The 19,527-nt window shown below is 52.7% G+C and overlaps 1 protein-coding gene across 24 annotated transcripts in view; it reads right to left on the minus strand.

The window, feature by feature from the left end:
* Positions 1–47: 47 nt before the first annotated feature.
* Positions 48–19,527, minus strand: part of DENND1A (DENN domain containing 1A) — a 508,029-nt gene continuing 488,549 nt past the window's right edge. For 17 of the 24 annotated variants that reach the window (XM_041724904.1, XM_041724896.1, XM_041724905.1 and 14 more), the window contains 3 exons: positions 7,522–7,650; positions 4,384–4,642; positions 48–3,076 (listed from right to left, as the gene is read on the minus strand). In XM_041724904.1, the coding sequence (XP_041580838.1) occupies positions 1,883–3,076; positions 4,384–4,642; positions 7,522–7,650 (1,582 nt within the window). In that variant the 3' untranslated portion in view covers positions 48–1,882. The other 7 variants (XM_041724893.1, XM_041724906.1, XM_041724911.1 and 4 more) reach the window with 4 other exon arrangements.

Consider the following 19,527-nt stretch of genomic DNA (forward strand, 5'->3'; position numbering starts at 1 on the left):
GCCCTCCCTGCACCCCAGAGCTGCCTCAGGACACAGGAATGCCAACCTTCTCCCCAAGAAGATTTTATTGAATGTGCACATAACATTCATCCTCGGGTGCAAACTCAGGCCAGCAAGTGAAGACAACAATGCTCGTGTCAACGTGGGCGTGCTCTTGCCACCAGCCCCCAGCACAGCGGGGGAGACAGACGGCAGGGTGGACTCTGCTTCCCCAGGGCCCCCGGTATCCCTTATACTCTGCTTGTGGGGGTGAGGCAGGGTGGGGAGGCTGCCCTGTCCCTGATGGGGCTCAGGGGTCTGCCCGGGATGGATGGGTGGATCTGGAACCTGTGCCAAAAACACCTGAGAGTCCTGGAGGTGCCCATGTGCCTAGACATCACACAGCTCCCCTGCCACCTCAGCGGCCAGAGAACATGCAGAGCTTGAGAGCAACTTGCCCAGGGGGTCGTGACCCACTCAGGAAGGGATGGTGTGATGGGCCTGCAGCTCTTCACATCCCCCAGCCAAGAGGCTCAGGGCCTAGCCTCCAGGCTTCCTGGACCCATACAGGGCCCCTCAGTGACAAAGCTCCTTGGGGTTACAGGGGCCTCCAGGAACCCCCTTGCCCTGTCAGACACCCCTGAGACTGTGTGACCACTCACAAATAGGAAATGAGAAATCAGGTCAAAATGTTCACAATTTCCTGCATGTCTCAGATGGTTGTTTTCTTAAATGGTTGGGCCATATTTTAACTCAGTTTATTGAAACTAGTCAGTTTAAAGATTCATCAAATCAATAAAGTAAAAAGGAAAAGGTAGATAAAAGAAACAATAACAAAACATTTCAATTGAACTTTGGTGACGTTGGCCTCAGGAATTTCTGTGCTATGTGGGCTGGGGAGGGGATGGCTCCTGGCCCTTCTGCCTCTCAGCTGCCAGAAGCCAACTTTGTCCCAGCTGGGTCCTGACCCTGGGAGCCTGGGCGGCGGGGAGGCCCCCCTGCATCAGCCTGCTGCATTAAGCTTGTCCTCCCAGTTGGAAACCGGGGACCTGCTTCTCAGCTCTGCCCCCAGGGTCCCATGCGACCGGAGACCCACGAAACCCCGGCCCAGAGGGAGAGCACAGAATGGTGGCCTGACTCCTCCTAATGCACTCAATTTTCCCATCGCTATTTTTTCTTTTACAAATCAGAGTTGCTGGTGCTCCCAGCCCCTGTACAGGGCTGGCTGGGGCTGCGTCTAGCTATCAGTGGGCTCCCTAGAATCCCTCAGCCCCAAATCCCTACCAAACCAGAAACTGAAGGTTGGCAGCCGGGATGAAGACCCACAAAAGAACGAACGAGAGTGTGTATTGCTAGAGATGGTTTGGAAATGCCCCACCAGGTAGGGAGGTTCTCCTTACTCCAAACTGCAAGCCACATGTGTCTGGTGCAGACGAGCTCATGCTGAGACTACCACTGCCACCCGCGCTGGTCCACAGGGCCAGGCTGCAGTTGGGTCAAAAAGTCAGGGTTGCAGAGGAGAGGCCCCCGTGGCCTTGGGGCTCCTAGTGGGAGGCTTCCAGGGGGAAGGAGGGTAGGACTTGGTCTGGGGCAATCGTTCGCCCAGCTGACCTCTTTAGTGCAAAACCTATTCGGGTGTGGGGGAGGGGTGATGGCAGGGTGGGATGGGTGCCCAGGGTCTAGGTCCATTCCTAGGCCAGAACTGGCACCATTCTCTAGTGGCCAGGCCTCAGAGATGGGTGGTGTGTAGGGGAAGAGGGGGGGCAGAGAGGGTCCCATCCCTTCCCGCCAGTAGAACCTGGGCATAAACAGAGCAGCAGGGAAAGCAGGGCCAGCCAGCAGCGGAGCACAGTGGCAGGCAGCACAGCGCGGCCCCCTCGCCCTCGCTCTCAGTGCGCCTGGCTCACTCGAAGGTCTCCCACTGCTTCCTGAGCTGCTCTACCGAGCCTGGGGCCTGGGCCGGGCTCACATCTTGCTTGGTTTTCCGTAACAATTCCTCAAAGGGGTCTCTGGCCTCTTGAGGAGCAGAGGGCTGCAGTGCTGGCTCCAGGCCCTGTGGGGGCCGGGGAGGAAGGAGCGGGGGGTCTCCGAGCCTCAGGGCCAACCCCTGCTTGGCCTCAGCAGCCCTGGCACTTGAGCGGGCCAGGGGCAACGTTCGGATCCGTGAAGGGGCGACCATTGGGGGGCCCAGTGGCTGCAGAGGACTGGTGTGGGCACCCATGGGCATCTGGCCAAAGAGGTTAGGCATGGAGAGGGCAGACAGGTTGGGCTGAGATCTATGTGGGACACAGAAGCCAGAATTGGACAGCAGGAGGCTGGGGGCAAAAGCGGGCCCCAAGGAAGCAGGAGGGGCCCCGAAAGGCCTGGCTGGTGTGGAGACCAGGGGCACAGCGGGCAGTGTTGCCGGCATAGATGAGACAAAGGGATTGAGCGATGGCTGTGGGAATGGGGTGAGGTTCCCTGCTGGGGGGAAGCTAAACTGGGGGGTGAATGAGGTGGCTACATTTGGGGCTGAAGGGCCTGGGGGAAGAGCACTGCCTGACCAGGCTGTGTGAAGAGGGTCCAGGAGGGCCAGCAGGGCATCGCTGCCTGTGCTTGTAGCCCCAGGGGCCAGGCTGAGTGGTTGCAGCAGTTCGGTGGGTGCTTGAGGGGCAGCACTGGGGAGGTGCCCCGGGAACGGCGCCGGACTTGGGGGGGCTCGCCTCTCCCGCTCAGCCTGGAACCGCTCCGAGGAGAGGTCCCCGAGGGCTGCGCTGGCAGCCTGAAGTTTGGCCGAGCGGGCGGCGGGGGGCGGAGGCACGATGCCCAGCTCCGGGGTCTTCCTGCCCTGGGGTCGGGGAATAGTGATGCTGCCCGGAGTGGGGGTGGGGGCCTCTTCCTTGTCACCGGAATTCAGGATGCTGTCCTGGGTTGGCAGCATGCGAGGCAGAGCCAGGGACTTCCCAAGGACTGAGGGCTTCTCGGGGGAAGTGGCCAGAGGCTTGCTGGGGATGGCCATGTCATCCTGGCCCAGGCTCCAGAGCTTATAGTATGGGTGGGTGAGCTTCAAGGCCACTGGCATCCCGCAGCTCCTGTCGCTCCTGCTCAGGTCCAGCCTCTGTTGGAGAGAACAAGGGAGGCAGTGACCAGAGATGGACCCAGACAGACTGGAAGGCAGCAGATACCCTTCCCCCTGCCCCTCCCATTGCTTGTTCCCAGGCATGTGGCCCATCAGCTCCTTGGGACCAGAGCAGCCGGGGGGCTGGGCCCAGGTCACCAGCAGAGAGGGTCAGTCCAGACGCCAAGCCCGGGCTTTCTTTACTGTTCTCACTTTTCAGACTCCAAGGAGGGCTATCTTCTCCCTGTACACAGGGAGTCTAGAGAAAGCCCTATCCTTTTACGTCAGTGTTGCCAAGTAGTTTTAGGAAAATGACTCCAGGGCAGCCCCAGTGGCGCAGCGGTTTAGCGCCGCCTGCAACCCAGGGCATGATCCTGGAGACCCTGGATCGAGTCCCACGTCAGGCTCCCTGCATGAAGCCTGCTTCTCCCTCTGCCTGTGTCTCTGCCTCTCTCTCTCTCTCTCTCTCTCTCTCTGCGTCTCTATGAATAAATAAAATCTTAAAAAAAAAAAAAGAAAGGAAAATGACTCCATTTATTAGACATCTACTGGCTGGGTCTTTTTTACTTTTTTTTTTTTCTTTTTTACTTTTCAAAGTATGTGGGCACTTTTAATCACCTGTGAGCTCGAGGATGTATGAGGTATGGGGCCTGGGCAAAGGTGTCTTCCGTGGTTGGCAGGACTGGGCCCATGTCCCGGCTGTGCTACCCACGAGCCACACTACCTGGGCTGCAGTGGCAGGGAACAGTAAGTAATGCCCTGCAGGAGGGCGGCATGAATCACTGCATCTGTGGCAGCTTTGTGAATTCCACAGATCCAGTGACTCAGTCACAGCCTCCACTTGCAAGTGGGGAAACAGGCAAGAGGGGCTATGATAGACTGGAAGGGCACAATGGAGGAGCAGTGGTCCCACGCAAGTAATCCAGAATCCAGGAACTGTGATCCACAGGCTCTCCAAGGAGACTTGGTGGGCATGGAAGCAATCCCAATTCCATCAGGGGTCCAAAGAGCTGCCAGAGGGTGGAGGCTGGGGCCCTGGGACAGTGACTCGGAGCACTGGCACACCTCTGTCTGATGCACAAATGGAAGTGAGGAGCAGGTTTCCATCGGGTGTCACATTTCTATAGTCATCAGTGGCTGCTGGCCTGCCCGGGGCAGGGTTTGCAGGCAGAATGACCGTAAGCATCGGCTGACCCTGTAGAAGTTGCTGTTTCTCCCTCGATTTCCTTCACTGTCACATGGGGGAACCTGCCTCATGTGTGGAAAGCACCAGCCCTGGCAGGTCCCTATCCCTGCTGGCATCATACCTGATAGTCAAATGTTCCCGGTTGCTCCCTCAGGTCTTTGGGGGTCCGAAGGTCCTCCAAGCTCTTTGCCTGGCCCAGTGGCTGCAGTGGCACCTCCATGTCCAGGCTGTTGAAGACGTCTTCCAGAAGGTCGATGCTGGCAGCCCGGTCAGGTGGAGCTGGGGCAGGGCCCGTGGGCTCCCGCATTTGCTGCTCTGGACTCTCTGCCTCGTCGCCTTCTGCACTGTCTGATTCCTTGAGCGTCCGATATGGCAGAGGCCTGGGAGGAGGCAGAGCAGGCTGGATTCTCCCGCCCAGAGCCTCCACAGGAGGAGCAAGCAGCCCCCACCCCAGGAACTCCTGGGCTTTGAGGAGTTCCACCCAGGAGCTTTGGGGACAGGAGTGTCTTGGGGTCCCGGTGAATGCTGGGGTCTGGGCAGTGGCACTCGCACTGGGGGATCCACTGAGGTCCCCTGAAAACCACAGGACCCACCAAATAACTGGCCAGTGGGCTCACAGGCCACCCTGACGAGGCATGAGGAACGGGACATGCCTGGAGCAGGGCAGAGTGCAGCCTCTGCACTCCCACTTCCCGGTGGCTCCCAGGGGCCCGGGCTGGGGAAGTTTCCTCAGGGCAACTGCCCAGGGTGGCTCTGGACCCTCGGGGGGACCCACTGGGGCCTCAGACTGTGCTCCTGTTCTAGCTCTGGTATTACCCTTTCTTGCTATGGGACCTTGGAAAGCCTCTTAACCTCTCTGAACCTCAACCTCTTCCCCCATTCCAGAGGGCACCTCCCTTGCAGTGGCCGTGGTGATTACGTGACTAAAACTATCACAGTGCTTGGCACACAACAGGCACACACAGGCTGTTCACAGCATTCTGTATGTCTGACCCCGGCATAGGTGACAAAAGGCTCCTCTTACTTTACTTTCTCACAAGCCTCAACCCCGGGGCGCCGCTGGGTTTGTGGAGAATGGTGCCTGGATCAGCCTTGGCTTGAGTCAGGGCCAGGACAGAGGCTGGGGTTGGTTCTGTCCCCGTGTCCCAGCAGATCCAGCAGATGGCTCCCGTAGTGGGGGGCGGGGGAGGGCGCCACCTGCTGGTCCTAAAGGCCCCCTTGCAGGAACCAGGGGTGGGAATGCACAGCAGAAGGGAGGGCTCAGTCCTCTACAAGGACTCCATCAGCCTTTGGTATCTCGCTGGAGTTCAGAGAGGCTAAGCAATTCACCCTATGTCACAAAGCAAAAAGTACCAATGGACACCGAGTATGAGAGACTTCAAAAGTTTCCACTCACTCTAAGCCGTCTGACCAAGGAAACCAAGTTTGAACACAATGAAGGGGGATAAGGAAAAGTCAGTGTGCTCCTTATGCTTAAGGAAGGAAATGTATTCTTTAAAAAAAAAAAAATCATTTTATTTTTAAATTTTGACTTAGAGTGGGCCAGTTCCCTCCCCCCCCCCTTTTTTTTGCTTTTCCTGTGTAATTTATTTTTATTTATTTAACTCCAGCATAGTTAACATGTGGGCCACTTCCTTTTTAATCACACAGACACACAAAAGCCTATACTTTTCATAGGTCATGGCTGAGGGAGTGAGCACTAGTCACTATTTAAATAATTAAGGCATCAATGAATTAAAAAATAATGAGGAGACCCACTGGACTCTGGTGGGGGAGACCCTGGATGTCACCGAGGCAGAGTGCTTTTACCTGCAAGGTGATTTTGAGTTGATATATTTCTCATTCCAATGGTTCTTATCTTTATTTTATTTTATTTTTAAAAATATTTTATTTATTTATTCATGAGAGACTCATAGAGAGAGAGGCAGAGACATAGGCAGAGGGAGAAGCAGGCTCCATGCAGGGAGCCCGATGCGGGACTCCATCCTGGGACTGCGGGATTATGTCCTGAGCCAAAGGCAGATGCTCAACTGCTGAGCCACCCAGGCATCCCGGTTCTATCTTTATTTTGACTAATAGTAGAAATAGTAATTGATATGTTAGGCCAATGGTATGATTACGTTAGGCCAAACAGATATTACTGCTTAGGACAAAGTTAACTTAAAGTTTTAACAGAACATTTTTAAAGAAAAAGATTTAATGTGCAGAAAAGATGGCATGTGAGTGAAGGAGATTGACTTGCCAGGGTCACTGGTGGGCTGGAAGCAGAAAGGGCCAGAATCCTCCTACCCCTGGGGGGCAATGAGAGAAGCAGAGCTGGTGGGTTTTATCTGGAGTTCTTAGGAACCCAGAGGCCTGGCTGGAGGGAAGGGAACTGAGAGGGGGAATGGAGGGACGGACCTCCTCTTCTATAAGATGGTTTTAATAGCTCACTCCCTAGAGGGTGGGTGTGGGCTCCGTGGGTGAAGGGCAGCTGTCTTCCCTTAAAGGCTCCCATTAAAAACACTACAGCTTTGTTAACTGACACAGACAGAAGCTGTCCCTTTGCTCAATCCCAGCCCCAGAGAACCTGTGGAGATGAGAACTGGGGAAGGAAGAGAAACTGCTAAAGCTTAATGCCAGGGAGTGGGGAGTGGGGTGGGAGGGTGGCCGGGTTGTGGGTGGATCTTCTTTTCAGTTAGTGTGAGGCTCAGGCTATAAACAATAACAACAACAATAATAAAAAATCATCTCACAGGCAGATTGGTAAAACATTTGGATCTATCAGCAATTATATGCTCGCTTCAGCAGCATATATCCAATTAAAATTGGATCTATCAGCAATCATATACACTCCATATCAGTACTTTTTTTTTTTTTTTTAAACTTAAAATCTGACCCTCCATCTGTATAGCTTTGGGAGCTTATCACCTCCCAATAAGAGGAGGCCTGGGCATCGACACCCAGTCGGGTTAACAGTCAAGTGCACTGCCTGGGTAAGGGACCGGGACTCATGCCTCCTTTGCACACCTGCAGGCCCCACTGCTCCCGTCCCCTCACTCCTCACCACAGAGCCTGTGGGGCTGGTACAATGTGGGTCCTGGGCAGAGGCACACAGGGGGGCACTCACCCCTCAAGCTGGCATGGGGGCACCAGGAGGCAGCAGCTCCAGATGGCCCTCCCTACACACAGGGGGCAAACGGCTCCGGCCCCCCACCCCCATGCGGCCCAGGAGTGTCACCAAGCCGAACTCAAAGAAATGGAAGAAGGAAGGAGAGACCATTCAAAGGGGGCGGAGAAGAAAAAGCTTTCAGTGAAGCCAGAGCTCGGGCCCTCTTCCCGCTGGCATTCATCGTCAGAGGAGTCTTCGGACAGGAAGACCGCATAGTGTCGCAAGGGCTTTACCAGGCTGGGGCAGAGGAAGACAAGAGAGAAGAGGTAGTTAGGAGGCACCCTTGGAACTCCATGTGGTGGGCTGGGGGAGTGGGGGGGCCTCTGGGCTCAGCTCCTGGCCCTGGCGTCCCCCTTCCAACCAGAGGCAGAGGCTCCCTGGAGAAGGCCAGAGGGCCTGGGAGGCTGGGAGGGCCCCAAGGTGAGGAAGCTGGTCCCCAACAGGAAAGAAACCGAGAGTCTGCCACAGGTGTCAAGAGCCTTAAACACATGATCCAGTCGCCTATGACCTCACAGCTCTATTTCCATTTAGATAACCCTAAATGTAGCAAAGAATGATGCACGAAGATGTTCATCACCACTGTTTGTAATATTAAAATACGGCACATCCTAAATTTCCAGCATGGGAGGCTATGAATTATAGTACACTTGGCTGAATATTAGCCCCCCCATTAACTATGATGTTTATGAAAGAGCAAAATCTCAACACCAGGATGCAGAATTGCAATTATACTACATTCTCTCTCACCTATTTATGGGAAAAGGCAGAGAAAATTAAGTCTGGAAAGGGATATGCCTGCGTGTTGACAAAAGCTAGAAGGATCAGGGGTAACACCCCCCCCTCTTTATTTTTCTGTGTCTTCTACACTTTCTACAATGTGCATATCTGCTTCAATAATCAGGAAAACATAAAAATAGAAAGTTAAGGAAGAAAGTGAGCCATGTGGAGGGGCTCGGGCTAGAAGGCCCCCTTCTGATTAGCGGCTGGTCTCAGGAGTCTCTCTCACATGCCTCTTCAGAGAGTCTTTTTCATCTGTGATGTGGAAATTAAATATTCATTGTTATAAAAAATACATCTCCCTTGTCAGCCACCTGTGAGCTCTACCTCTATAAACACAAACACTACGCAGCCCCGAGAAGGTCCGCGCGGCCGCTATGAATTATACACTGACCAGGGCCCATGAGCAGCGAGGGCTTGGGAGAGGGGAGCAGGACTGGCTGAGCTTGGGTCACCCTGGCACCCCCAGCCGCTGCTTGGCCTGCACGCTGGGTTGGGCATGCTCCAAGGACCCCTGGGGGCGGTGGTGAAGCTCAGGAGAGGGTGTGCCCAAGGTGGGGCAGTCTCCTCTCCTCTCTCAGAGCAGATTTCTTTCTCTGCTGAGGCAATTCCTTCTGGGTTTCATTTCATAAAAGGGCGCCATGTCCAAAAGAGTGAATGGGAACCACGCTGGGGGGTGGTGAGGGAGCGGGAGAGCGGGCTGTGCTGTGATCTGCCATCACTGGTGCGAAGCCAGCTATTGCCAAGAATATGCTATTCTTTCAAAAGTAGAACCAGGGCTGGCTCCCAGAGCTGCGGAGACCCCAGGCACTTGCACACCTAGATCCTTCCGCCTTGTTGTTATCCCTGGAGATTAGGCAGGCCAAGAGCCTTGTCCTCATACTGAAGACTCGGAAAGGGGAGGCCATTTGCCCAGGGTTGCACACAGGGAGGGGTGGGGTGGGGTGGGTGACTGGGCTCCTCTCTTTGCCTAGGCCGCCTATCCTATCTGGATGTTAGGGACTTGGCCCTTCTTGGGTCAGAGAGAGCATTGGCTTAGGTGGACTTAGGTGCCATCTCTCCTGGACTCAGGAGAGAGGGCAGGAAGGTCTGACTCACAGAAATGAGGCCACCGGCTCCTGCCACACCCCCTGGGACACAACACAACGTGCAGCAGAGGGGCCGCTCCACACAGCCACTGGAATCCTGTTGTGAATCACAAACCCAACCGTGTCATCATCCTGCTTATCTGTCATTATCCTGCAAATCTGAATAGCAATTTCCAGGCAGTTGGTTGTGTGGTGAGCAAACCCATTAGGTGTCAGGGATAATAATGTGCAGACATTTACAGAATGATTTCATCAATTGCTTAAAAGTTAGAGGGATGTACTCACTTGCTGGCACTGGACTGCTCTCCTGGGCAGGAGAGGAGGTGAGGAGGTGAGGAGGGGTGGACAGGTACCCTGCCCTCCCCCTCCACCCTGGGGAGCATGTAGAATATGCCAGGCAGGGGTGAGGGCTGCAGAATGGCAGTGCCAAGCCCAAGCTCCGTGTAGGGCAAACACTGTGCTGTACGCTGGGCCTGTCCACCTCTGCACCTCCTCCTCACCTCCCCTGCACACATTGCAGACCTCCCTGTCGTCTTTGCCTGGTGCACTCACTGCTCTTCAGTCTTGACGGCTCGGCTCAACTGGCACTCTAGAAAGCTTTTCTGGAATTCCCAGCTAGTTTTTCTCCTAGGTGGACTTAGCTTCCCCTGGGGCTGTGTGTCATAGCACTTCATCAATATCATTGAACCTTTTGCAATGCTGTTTCTGAGTTGAGCTCCTCCAGGGCAGGGGCCTGGCTCATTCTTCTCTTTATCCCCACCTGGGGCATGGCATTAGTGCAATGGAAGTTTATGATCGCATGAATGGAAGTCAGTGTACTGGGGAGACGAGGCAACCCCCACTCATTTCACCTATATTTCTGGAGCACCAGCATGGCACCTGTCCCTTTCGTCAGCTTGTGGCTCCGGTATAAAAGTGTTCCCTGAGGTCCCCATCTGTCCCCTAAAATGCTGAGACCATAGAATGGGGCCACATTTGGGGGTGAGGGTGTTAGGTGTAGAGGAGCAGGCGGGAGTGTCTTGGAAAAATGTTTAAGATCATATCCACTGTGCCAGGGACTTTATGTAGGTGATTTCTACCCTTCCCAATAGGCTAGCAAGAAGGCTTCACTGCACTGACTCTACAGATGATGGGCCTGTCACTAGTCCGTCCATCCATCCGTCCATCCATCCACACACCCAACCACAAGGTACTTCACGAGTACTTGCTATGAGCAGACCCAGTGCTAGGTGCGCACTGGGAAATCACTGTGGGGAAGAGAGATGTGACACGAGGCCTGGCTAGGAAGTGACAAGCAGGGATTCCAGGCCAGGGCCCTCACTTTCTCGTCAGCCGGGCTGGTGGTAGATGTGTATGAGGGGGACGTGAATTTCTGCTTGTGTCAAACTGCATGAAGCTCTTTGGTGTCCCTTGAATCCGTCCTGAATGCCCTTCCAGCAGCCATCCAAGTATGCTCTCCTCCTCTGGCTTTGACAAGACAGAGATCACAGCTTGGCACATTAGCTGAATGCCACTAAACTTGCCAGGAACGTCTGGATTCATGTAAGAGCAAAGAACCTTTGTGCTGCTGGACTGGACCTTGGCTTCATCGAACTAGGCTGCTGCGGTTCACAGCCCTGTCAAATCCAGTGCCTGGCCACACTGGTGTGATTGCGGAGTGGGCTTGGGGAGGTCAGAGGAGGGCCAGAGAACCTCAGCTCCTGGGTCACAAACCACTTTCCCTCCAGTGAGCATTCCCAGCTGAGCTGGCTGGGCATTGGCTTCAACGGGAGGCCCAGGGTATCTGCTGAACACACTGCTTGTCTCTTGAGAATAACAGAGAACCTTGCCAGGTGGTTTGGTCAGATCAGGCTTTGGGCCACATGGATAATGATGATATACTAGCGGTACTTACAAGTGTTGGGCTAAACACTGCCTGTACAGTTTCTCATCAATTCCTTATCACATCTCACTTTGCTGATAGAGGAGCCAAGGCTCGGAGAGGGGTATTCACTTGGCCAGTGTCACACAGCAGCTACAGGCAGAGGTAGGAATCTGGATGTGTCTGACTCTAAACCATGTTGTGATCCTGCCTCCTGAGCTCCGTGGATCTGAAACAATGAAATAGGTGGGCGGGTATGCCCCCTTCTACTTTTCATAAAAAGGGAGATTTCAAAATAAACTTATTTAAATTCAGCTGCTCATGTCCTCCTATGAAACATACAGTCAGATTATTTGTCAGAGATAAAGGATGAATCGCTGAAAATGTCCAGGTTTAAATTTTTTATTAGCTTAAGGCAGAATATGAGAAAAAAAAAAGTGTACCTCTTCCCTCATTAACCCAATTCAGCTACTACCCTGCAGTCTGCCACCCACCACTTGCCTGGATTTTATTACACACAAAGAGCTGTCTGTGAAAAGGCAGGTCGTGGTGAACTTGGCTACCCAGCGAGGGCTGCCAGAGTCTTGGCGAGAAAGAAAGGCCTGCCGTCCATCACCATTCAGACCCCATCGTCTTCCACGGTTGCTCCTGCCTCTGCCCACCTCATCTCGGCTCAGAGTTCCCATGCAGATGACTTCCCGAACCCTTTCTAATGTTTGGTTTAATGTGTCGCCGGTTAGCGCGTGCATGTGACAGTGGTGACAGGCGCGGCTGTTCCTTTTTAAATACCATGTCAGAGATACGGCGTCAGGAAGCAGGGACGTGCTCTGTGGCTCTCTGCCGTGCCGGGATCGCATGGGCTTATTTTTTAATGAGGAAGATCTGCATCTCGAGAGTTTTTTTCATGTGTCACATTGCGTGGACAAATCAGCAGCACGTCACGCCGGCCCAAAATGAAATGCTGACAAATGTAGATATTTCAAATTTAATTGACATTTAAATGTACTTGAGATAAAGAAGGGAAAAAAATCAGCAAGGACTTGGTCTCCAGAGGTAACGAGGGGAGCTGGTGATCATTTTTAAAGGATCATTTCACTCCAGCACAAAGGATCTTTACTTTGTAAATGTCTTGGCCGCTCTAGCATTCTTTGATTACGAGGCTCCTGATGGGCTGAGGACGGGGGACGGGCCCCAGGACAGGGACAGGTCCTGCCTGCCCAGTGGATGCCAGTCTGTCCAGCTTTGCACCATCCCCCACTTCCCAGCCAGATGACCTCGTGAAAGTCATTTTACCTCCCTGCACCTAATTTCTTTTCTTTTTTTTAAAAAATATTTAATTTATTTATTCATAGAGATACAGAGAGAGAGAGAGAGAGAGAGAAAGAGAAGCAGAGACACAGGCAGAGGGAGAAGCAGGCTCCATGCAGGGAGCCTGATGTGGGACTCGATCCCGGGTCTCCAGGATCACACCCCGGGCTGCAGGCGGCCACCGGGGCTGCCCTGCACCTAATTTCTTATCTGTAAAATGGGGATTCTACAGCCTTTCTGACAGTGTTATCACAAAGTCGAATGAAATTATTCATAAAGGGCTTTGCCTAATGCCCAGCACACAGTACATATTCAATTACTATCCATACACCACATTCACCTGCTGACAAGTAGATTCTGGGCATTTCCATCCTGTGCAGGATCTTCTCTAGGTATTCAAGGATGAATATAAGTTGGTTCCTGCCTTCAAAAACCTTCTGGCCCTCCAGTTGGGCCTGCCATAGCACATCAGAACTACCTGGGAGAACCACCTGGGGACCTGGTCACACCATCTCTCCATCACCACAACACAGTGCCAGGACTCGAGACCACATCTGAGCATGTACATTGGTTAAAACAATACAACAAAGCTCCAAAGCAAGTCAGAATGGTCTTTGGGGGAAACCAGCTTGGTACAAGACCCAAGTTTCAAGCTCTGAAACTGCAATGTGTATGGCTGGGACCATTCTCAGGGAGAAAGAACTGGACATAGATACAGAACCTGTGGGACACTGGATCTTTCCACTCAGTTGTATGTATCTACTTTAAAACAAGAAGAGAGAGGATCACTGCTGTAATGAGTCATGATCACCAATGAGAGAGTGTTCTTCCTGTCAAGTGAACTGGTCTTGTGGGAACAGGTGGGTGTGAGATCAGGTTTTTCTCACCCCATGGGGGACTTGCTCTGCCAGAGGGCAGTGGTGGGGGTCTGCATGGCTCTCGGGAGGTGTGGGAACTGGGCGTTCAATTGTGAGTAGGGAGGAGGCTGCAGGATGGCTTGGCATGTCTCCGGGAGGAGTGGGCACAGGGGTCTTGACGTCAGGGTAGTAGGGTCAAGAAAAGAGGCTATGAGGGACCAGGTGGTGGAGGGTCTTGAATCTGCACAAGGACTGAGGCAACAGGAGTGGTGAGGGGGTGATACGGGAGGGTGCGGCTGGGGAGGCAGAAGGGGGCCTTACTGGCTTGGCCCCATCTCTCTCTCAGGTTGGCTGTGCCCTTTGCCTTTCCGATCTTCATCAGTCTGCCTATTTGACTATTTATCAACCTTATGCTCATTCATTCATTCCTTCTTTCAAAAAGTCACTAGTGTCAGTTTTACATGTCCACACCCATGCCCCAGACATCCTGAGAAGTCCTTCCTAGGCCCACTGGGTGGGCGCTCTCACAGATAGAGAGGTCTAAACACAGAACATGGGCTTCACCCCACTTTCCCACTTTCTAGGCTCATTGGAAGAGGGAAGAGGGGGATGGGAACACCTTCCACGCTTTTCCTACCCAGAAGAGAAATTGTGTAGATTGTGAAGAACTGCCCCTCACCTGAAGATGGCCTTTGCCTGCCAGGAGTCTGAGTCTTTGGTGGGGACCATGGGAGCAGTGGTGGAGGGCAATGTGTCTGCTGAGAGAGCAGTGGATGTGGGTGTGGGACCCTGCAGACCCAGGTGTACATTCTTGACCCAAGGCAGATCATTCCAGCTGTTAGAGCCTTGGTTCCTTCATGGCTGGACAGGCTAACACGCTTGCACTGTGAATACTTCTGGGGAGTGGGGCAGGTTAACCAAGGTGACACACTGGCAGTGCTGGGCCTGAACAGCTGCTGAGAAATGGCAGCAAGGCGCCTGGAAGAGGGAACGGCTCAGGTGAGGTGGCAAAGTTTTCAGAGGAGGCTGACACCGGCAAGTCTGAGGGTGGGGCACCTTTTCTCAGGGCATGCTGAAGGCTTGGTTTCTCAGCTGGCACTAACTCCTGTTATGACAGCTCCTGGGAGATGTCCTTCCCTCCAAGTGGCAGGCACAAATGGCTGGGGATGAGGGAGACCTGTGTTTTCCTGGGCTGCTGCACATCCCTGGAGACTCCTTGGCAGTTCCTGCTTTTCCAGTCTGGGCTCAGACTCCATGTCTGGCTCCTGGTGTGGCTTTGTCTTCAGGGCCCAAAACCCCCTGTTGGGAGTGGGGATGGGGGCCGGAGTGGGGTCGGGGGCCAGAATGGGGTCAGGGGCCTCTCACATTGCTAATTGGGTTTGGGACCTTCTGCTCTGATGTTTGGACTCTTAGCTGCTCAGGAAGTGGGTCCTTGCAGGCTGCCAGTAGGTAGTACCCAGACACCTGTCTCTACCCCTGGGGCCCTGGGCCCAGCTGGCATCTTGGAGACTTGCTCCTGGGGCTGATGGCAGTTTCTGACTCTGATGGCCCAGGTAGGGGAGGTGCTGGTAGCCTCACAATCACATCCCAATCACACTTGGCACATAGTAGGTGCTCTTTACACATCTGTGGTTACTTGACACCCCTCCCCCATCTCCAGGGTGCTGGGCTATAAGTTTCAGCCTGCCTTCAGTGATTCCCTTGTTTGTTCATTCAGTAAACATCCCGAGCGGAGGTCTGGCCTAGATCTGATCCAGGAGTTGGAGTCAAAGCTGAAGGGCACATGGTGGGCTGGGCCTGGAAGCACTCTCTGGCTCCTGGGGTGTATATGTGCCTTAGCACCTGTGTGTGATACATGGCAGGTCAGCACTGTATAGGGGGAAGCCAGGGGATTGTGGGCATGGGGAAGGGAGGAGAGGGGAGGGTGCAGCTCATGGGGAGGCAGCAGGGTGAGCACCAGATGGCTGATAGTGTTGCTGCAGGAGGGGAGACTGATGTACCCTGCCAGCCTGAGTGTGAGTGTGGCTCCTGTGGGGAGCTTCCTGAATTTCACTCTTTGGGATGTGAGCAGGCATTGTGTTGCAAGAAAGAGGGCAAAGAGTCTTGCCCAGGGTCTCTGGCTGGCAGCTGGTGGGCAGGATGCTGACCCAGCTCTGTTGGGTGCCAGAGCTCTACCCCTGCCTGTTGTGATCCAGGGCCAGCACCAGGGAGGCTGTGCCCAGCCCAGCTCTTGAGGAGGTGGAGGGAGCAGCACATCATTGTTTGCCAGAGCATGAGTGCAACTGGCCTGAGGAGATTGGCCTGAGGAGATACAATTGCAGTGTTTTGAGACCTCTCTTTGGGCAGAGCTCTCACTAAATGCTTCTGGCAGCTTCTTCTGATCTTATTTTAATCCTCTGGGGCTTTGGATGCTGGGGTCACATGGTGCAATTTGGATGATGAGACTCTGTCATCCCTAAGTGGTGTGGGCTGGCAGTTTGGTGCACAGACGGTCTTTGTGCAGCCAGTGCAACCTGCAGAATTTCTCCTTCGTCAGAAGGATTTCTCATGCATGTTCCCCTAGGTCCCCCAGACCCAGATTGGCAGGGAGTCCAGAGTTTTGGCAGGAGTGTAAAGTGGTACAAATCTTTTAGCAAGTTGTTTAGCAATATGGAGCAGAAATCTGCCCCTAGTACAGGGCAGTGACAATCTCTCAGGGTCTCAGCTACTTCTATAAAATCAAGCTAATGATACCCACTCCCTCAGATTTCTTGCAAGGATTAAATGAAATGGTGATTGTAAAGTGCTTAGCAGGCAGTTCTTGGCTACTGGTAGTTGTTAATCATTCCATTCCTTACAATGATGTCAAATGAGAAAAGCTTTAAGACCAAGGGTATTTATTCTGGCATTTCATGTTAGTGAATGTCTAGAACAATCTATAAATCTACTACGAGGGGTGTGGTGACATGGACCAGGCATGTACACAAAATAGGATCTTGCCATAGTTGTGAAGAGGGGTTTTGAGGACGTGGGGCAAGTCCACAGGATGGAATATTGCAAGGAAGCTGCAGTTCTGCAAAATATATATAGGACAAACACCAGAGGGGAATTGCAGAAATGCCAGTAAGCAGTGAGGTTCAGAATGAACTTGTCTCTTCCCAAACTTCCCGATTATAAGGTTGTTGGGTTACTTTTACAGACAAATGAAATTGTTTTGAAAAGAGGAGATTTTGTACAAATCTGGCCAGTGAGGTGAGCAGGGCAATGGCTTGTGGGCCCTTGGTGCCTGAATCTGGAGCACTCCTACTTAGTACCTCAAAACATCAAATAAACAGCCTGTGGCCCATCAGGACTCCTATGAGGGTGTTTGGGGGCTCACCAGCTGGAGGGGAGACAGAGGCGTACACTCGAGAGTTCAGGCTCTGCAGCTGGCCAGCACTGGGTGCATCCCTGAGCTATACTGACTGCCAGCCTCTTGGCTATTAAGACTCAGAAGACAGCCCTGCCTTTCTGGGCTGTTGTAACAACCAAGTTGGAGGCTGTCTGTAACCACGTCCGCTCTGTACCCTCTGCCAGTCTGTGAGGGCTACTGCCCAGTCCCCACTGCAGGGAACAAATGATGGGCAGCCTGGTAGAGAGGGGTGCCTGGGGACCAGCAGGTGAGCAGTACTGAGCACAGGGCTGCCTTCTAGAGTTTGCTGTCGGCTCCTTCTAAGCATCACATTTGATGGGAAATTCTCTTACACCTGGTAGGCTAAGGGGAAAATACGTTGGGGCCTGACAGCCACACACACTACAGCTGAAATGACCTTTAACGGGTGGGAGGTGTGAACCTCGCCATGACCCCCCCCCCCCCCCCTGCTGTCTCCACTATCCCCATCACTCAGAGTAGCTCATGGTCACACTTAGGTTCTCAACAAAACGCCTGGATGGTCTGGAAGAGGGGTGAGGCCTGTGTCAGGCCTACCACTTTCTAGCTCAGACCTTGGGCTAGTTCTATTAGCAAGTCTCCCTCTGAGCCTCAGTTTCTCTGTTAGGTGGGAAAGCCACCATCCACCCTTCACAATCTCATAGGATATTCAGTCAATGTTGCTTGTTTTTCCTTCCCTAAGGTAGAAACACTCAGGCACCAGGGGACACTTTCTTTGCCAGGAGGAGGTCTGATCAGCTCCAGTTCCCAACTTCAAGGAACCAGAGAAGAAGGGTGGTGTGTGGAGCAAGACATCTTAGGAAACAGGGCTCAGAACCATCTCCCTAAGCAAAGCCAAACTGACCAGTGACCCCTGTGGGCAGCAGAGTGTCATTGAGAGAATGAAATCAAGCAGCATCTGGAGTCCTGGCCTTGCCACCTTCTAACTGGATGACCTGGGAACACTGGTCAAATATATTTTCTGAGCCCAAGTTCCCATTTGGTGAAAGAAACAAACACCAGCCGAAGAGGGCCTAGAACACAAGAGGGGCTTGACTGTACTTGCTGTTAGGTGGCCCCGGACCTCCAGCCCATGCTGCCTGACCCCTCCTAGCCCTAGTTCTCACCCTGGGGAATCTGCAGGGCATTTCAGCAGCCCGTTCAGAATAATAATGCAAGTAGCTAGTACTTCTTGAGGAGAAATAGTCACTGAATATTAATCAGCTAGTGTAAGCTGAAAAACACAGGGAATGGCTTCCCCAGAAAGCTTTCTGAAGTGTTTTTTGAATTGTCATCAGATGGTTTTAAGGGGTGAGGACATCCGCCTTTGTTTTGGAAAGGACAGCTGACATTGGAGAAGTTTTGTTTTGGGGAAAAAGCAAGTCAAAAAGAGTCAGAATGGAGGGGTGCTTCTCTTTAAAGGCTTCCTCTTAAAAATCCCAAATAGCTCACACCTGGTTGGTTTTTAAAGCTATCTGCAGAATGAATGGCTGCATGAATGGACAGATGGACATCATCTGGAAAGGAAGAACTGGATCCAGCAGAGAGGCCGGCCACAGAGCTGGCAGCCAATGCTACTGGGCCTTGATGAATTCCAGACGTCAAGCGGCCGCGTGAGGCCACAGAGACTGTCTTATTGTTAATCAGCTCCATCCTGCTGTCCACAAAGTTAATTATTTAATGTGCTTTTTGGAAGTGAGAGTTGGGGTGAGAAGTCGGGAGGGCGGAACCCCTCCCTATACTTCAAAGATCTTGTATCTCTTTCTGCTGTCCAAACCCCCTAAATTGCCAATGTACTTTGATATTCCCAGCGGGGACAAAGATCCGTGAGCCCAGAAAATCCAGGCCAGATTAAAGGGCCAGGCACGGAGTCTATGTGCCCCACACGGAACCACCCGCAACAAAGGCCCATTAGGATCTGGCTCCTGCCTGCCGGCTTGTCTTCTCGTGTCTCCCAACACAATGCTGACAGATTGGTGGAGCTGGTTTCTTTCCCCCCAGAACAATATTTTATGAGGAGTCTGTTTTATTAAAATATTTTCCGCTGGATGCTTCCTGTGTTTCAAGAACTTGGTCTTGCCAGCTGGAGCTGATGACAGTTGAGAAAAACACATCCAAGTGCTGTTGTGACATGGCATTTGGAAGTGGAGGAGCACTATGGGTGGGGGGGTGGGCAGCATGTGAGGAGATGTAGGAAAATGCCCCAGTTGCACCAGACATGTCACTGGTATTACGGGAGAACAGCGACCCCCCCCCCCCCATTAAAAACTGTGAGCAGAAACTCTTAGAATAATATCCCAAAATGTACTTCTTTATCACCTGGAGGGCTGGAGCGGCTGTGAGCTATGGCCACAGAGAAGCTGTCATTTGTTTTCTATCACTGCCAGTTTGCCAACCCACTAAACTAGCTCCCATGTTCCCACTGGTTTGTTTCCACCCCAAATGTTTCCTGAATAGAAATCTAAAACGAGGCATATCGCAAAAAGAAATGAAAAGTGATATGGGCACAATTCTGCTAACAACAAGGATGACAGGATTAGCAGACACTGGCTTTTTGGCATGTACTGAAGGGGCATCCTCTATCACTGGGATGGGAGAGTGATGGCGTAAATAAACACAATTAGGAATTCCAACCTCTAATCAGTGACCTGGACACAATGTGGGAAATGCTTTTCAGTAAAACATGGGAGTGTCGCTGATCTGGGATGCTCTCGTGCAATACAAGGATGTTCTGGGTTTGCATTTCAATATCCACAGGCCCATGGCCCTGTATCCCAGTACAGTGTCTAAAAGATTTAGCCCATTTTTAAAGACAAGTAACTAATTTCATCCTTC

This window comes from Vulpes lagopus, chromosome 12 (genome assembly GCF_018345385.1).
Source record: "Vulpes lagopus strain Blue_001 chromosome 12, ASM1834538v1, whole genome shotgun sequence".
In the NCBI taxonomy this organism is placed as follows: Eukaryota; Metazoa; Chordata; class Mammalia; order Carnivora; family Canidae; genus Vulpes; species Vulpes lagopus.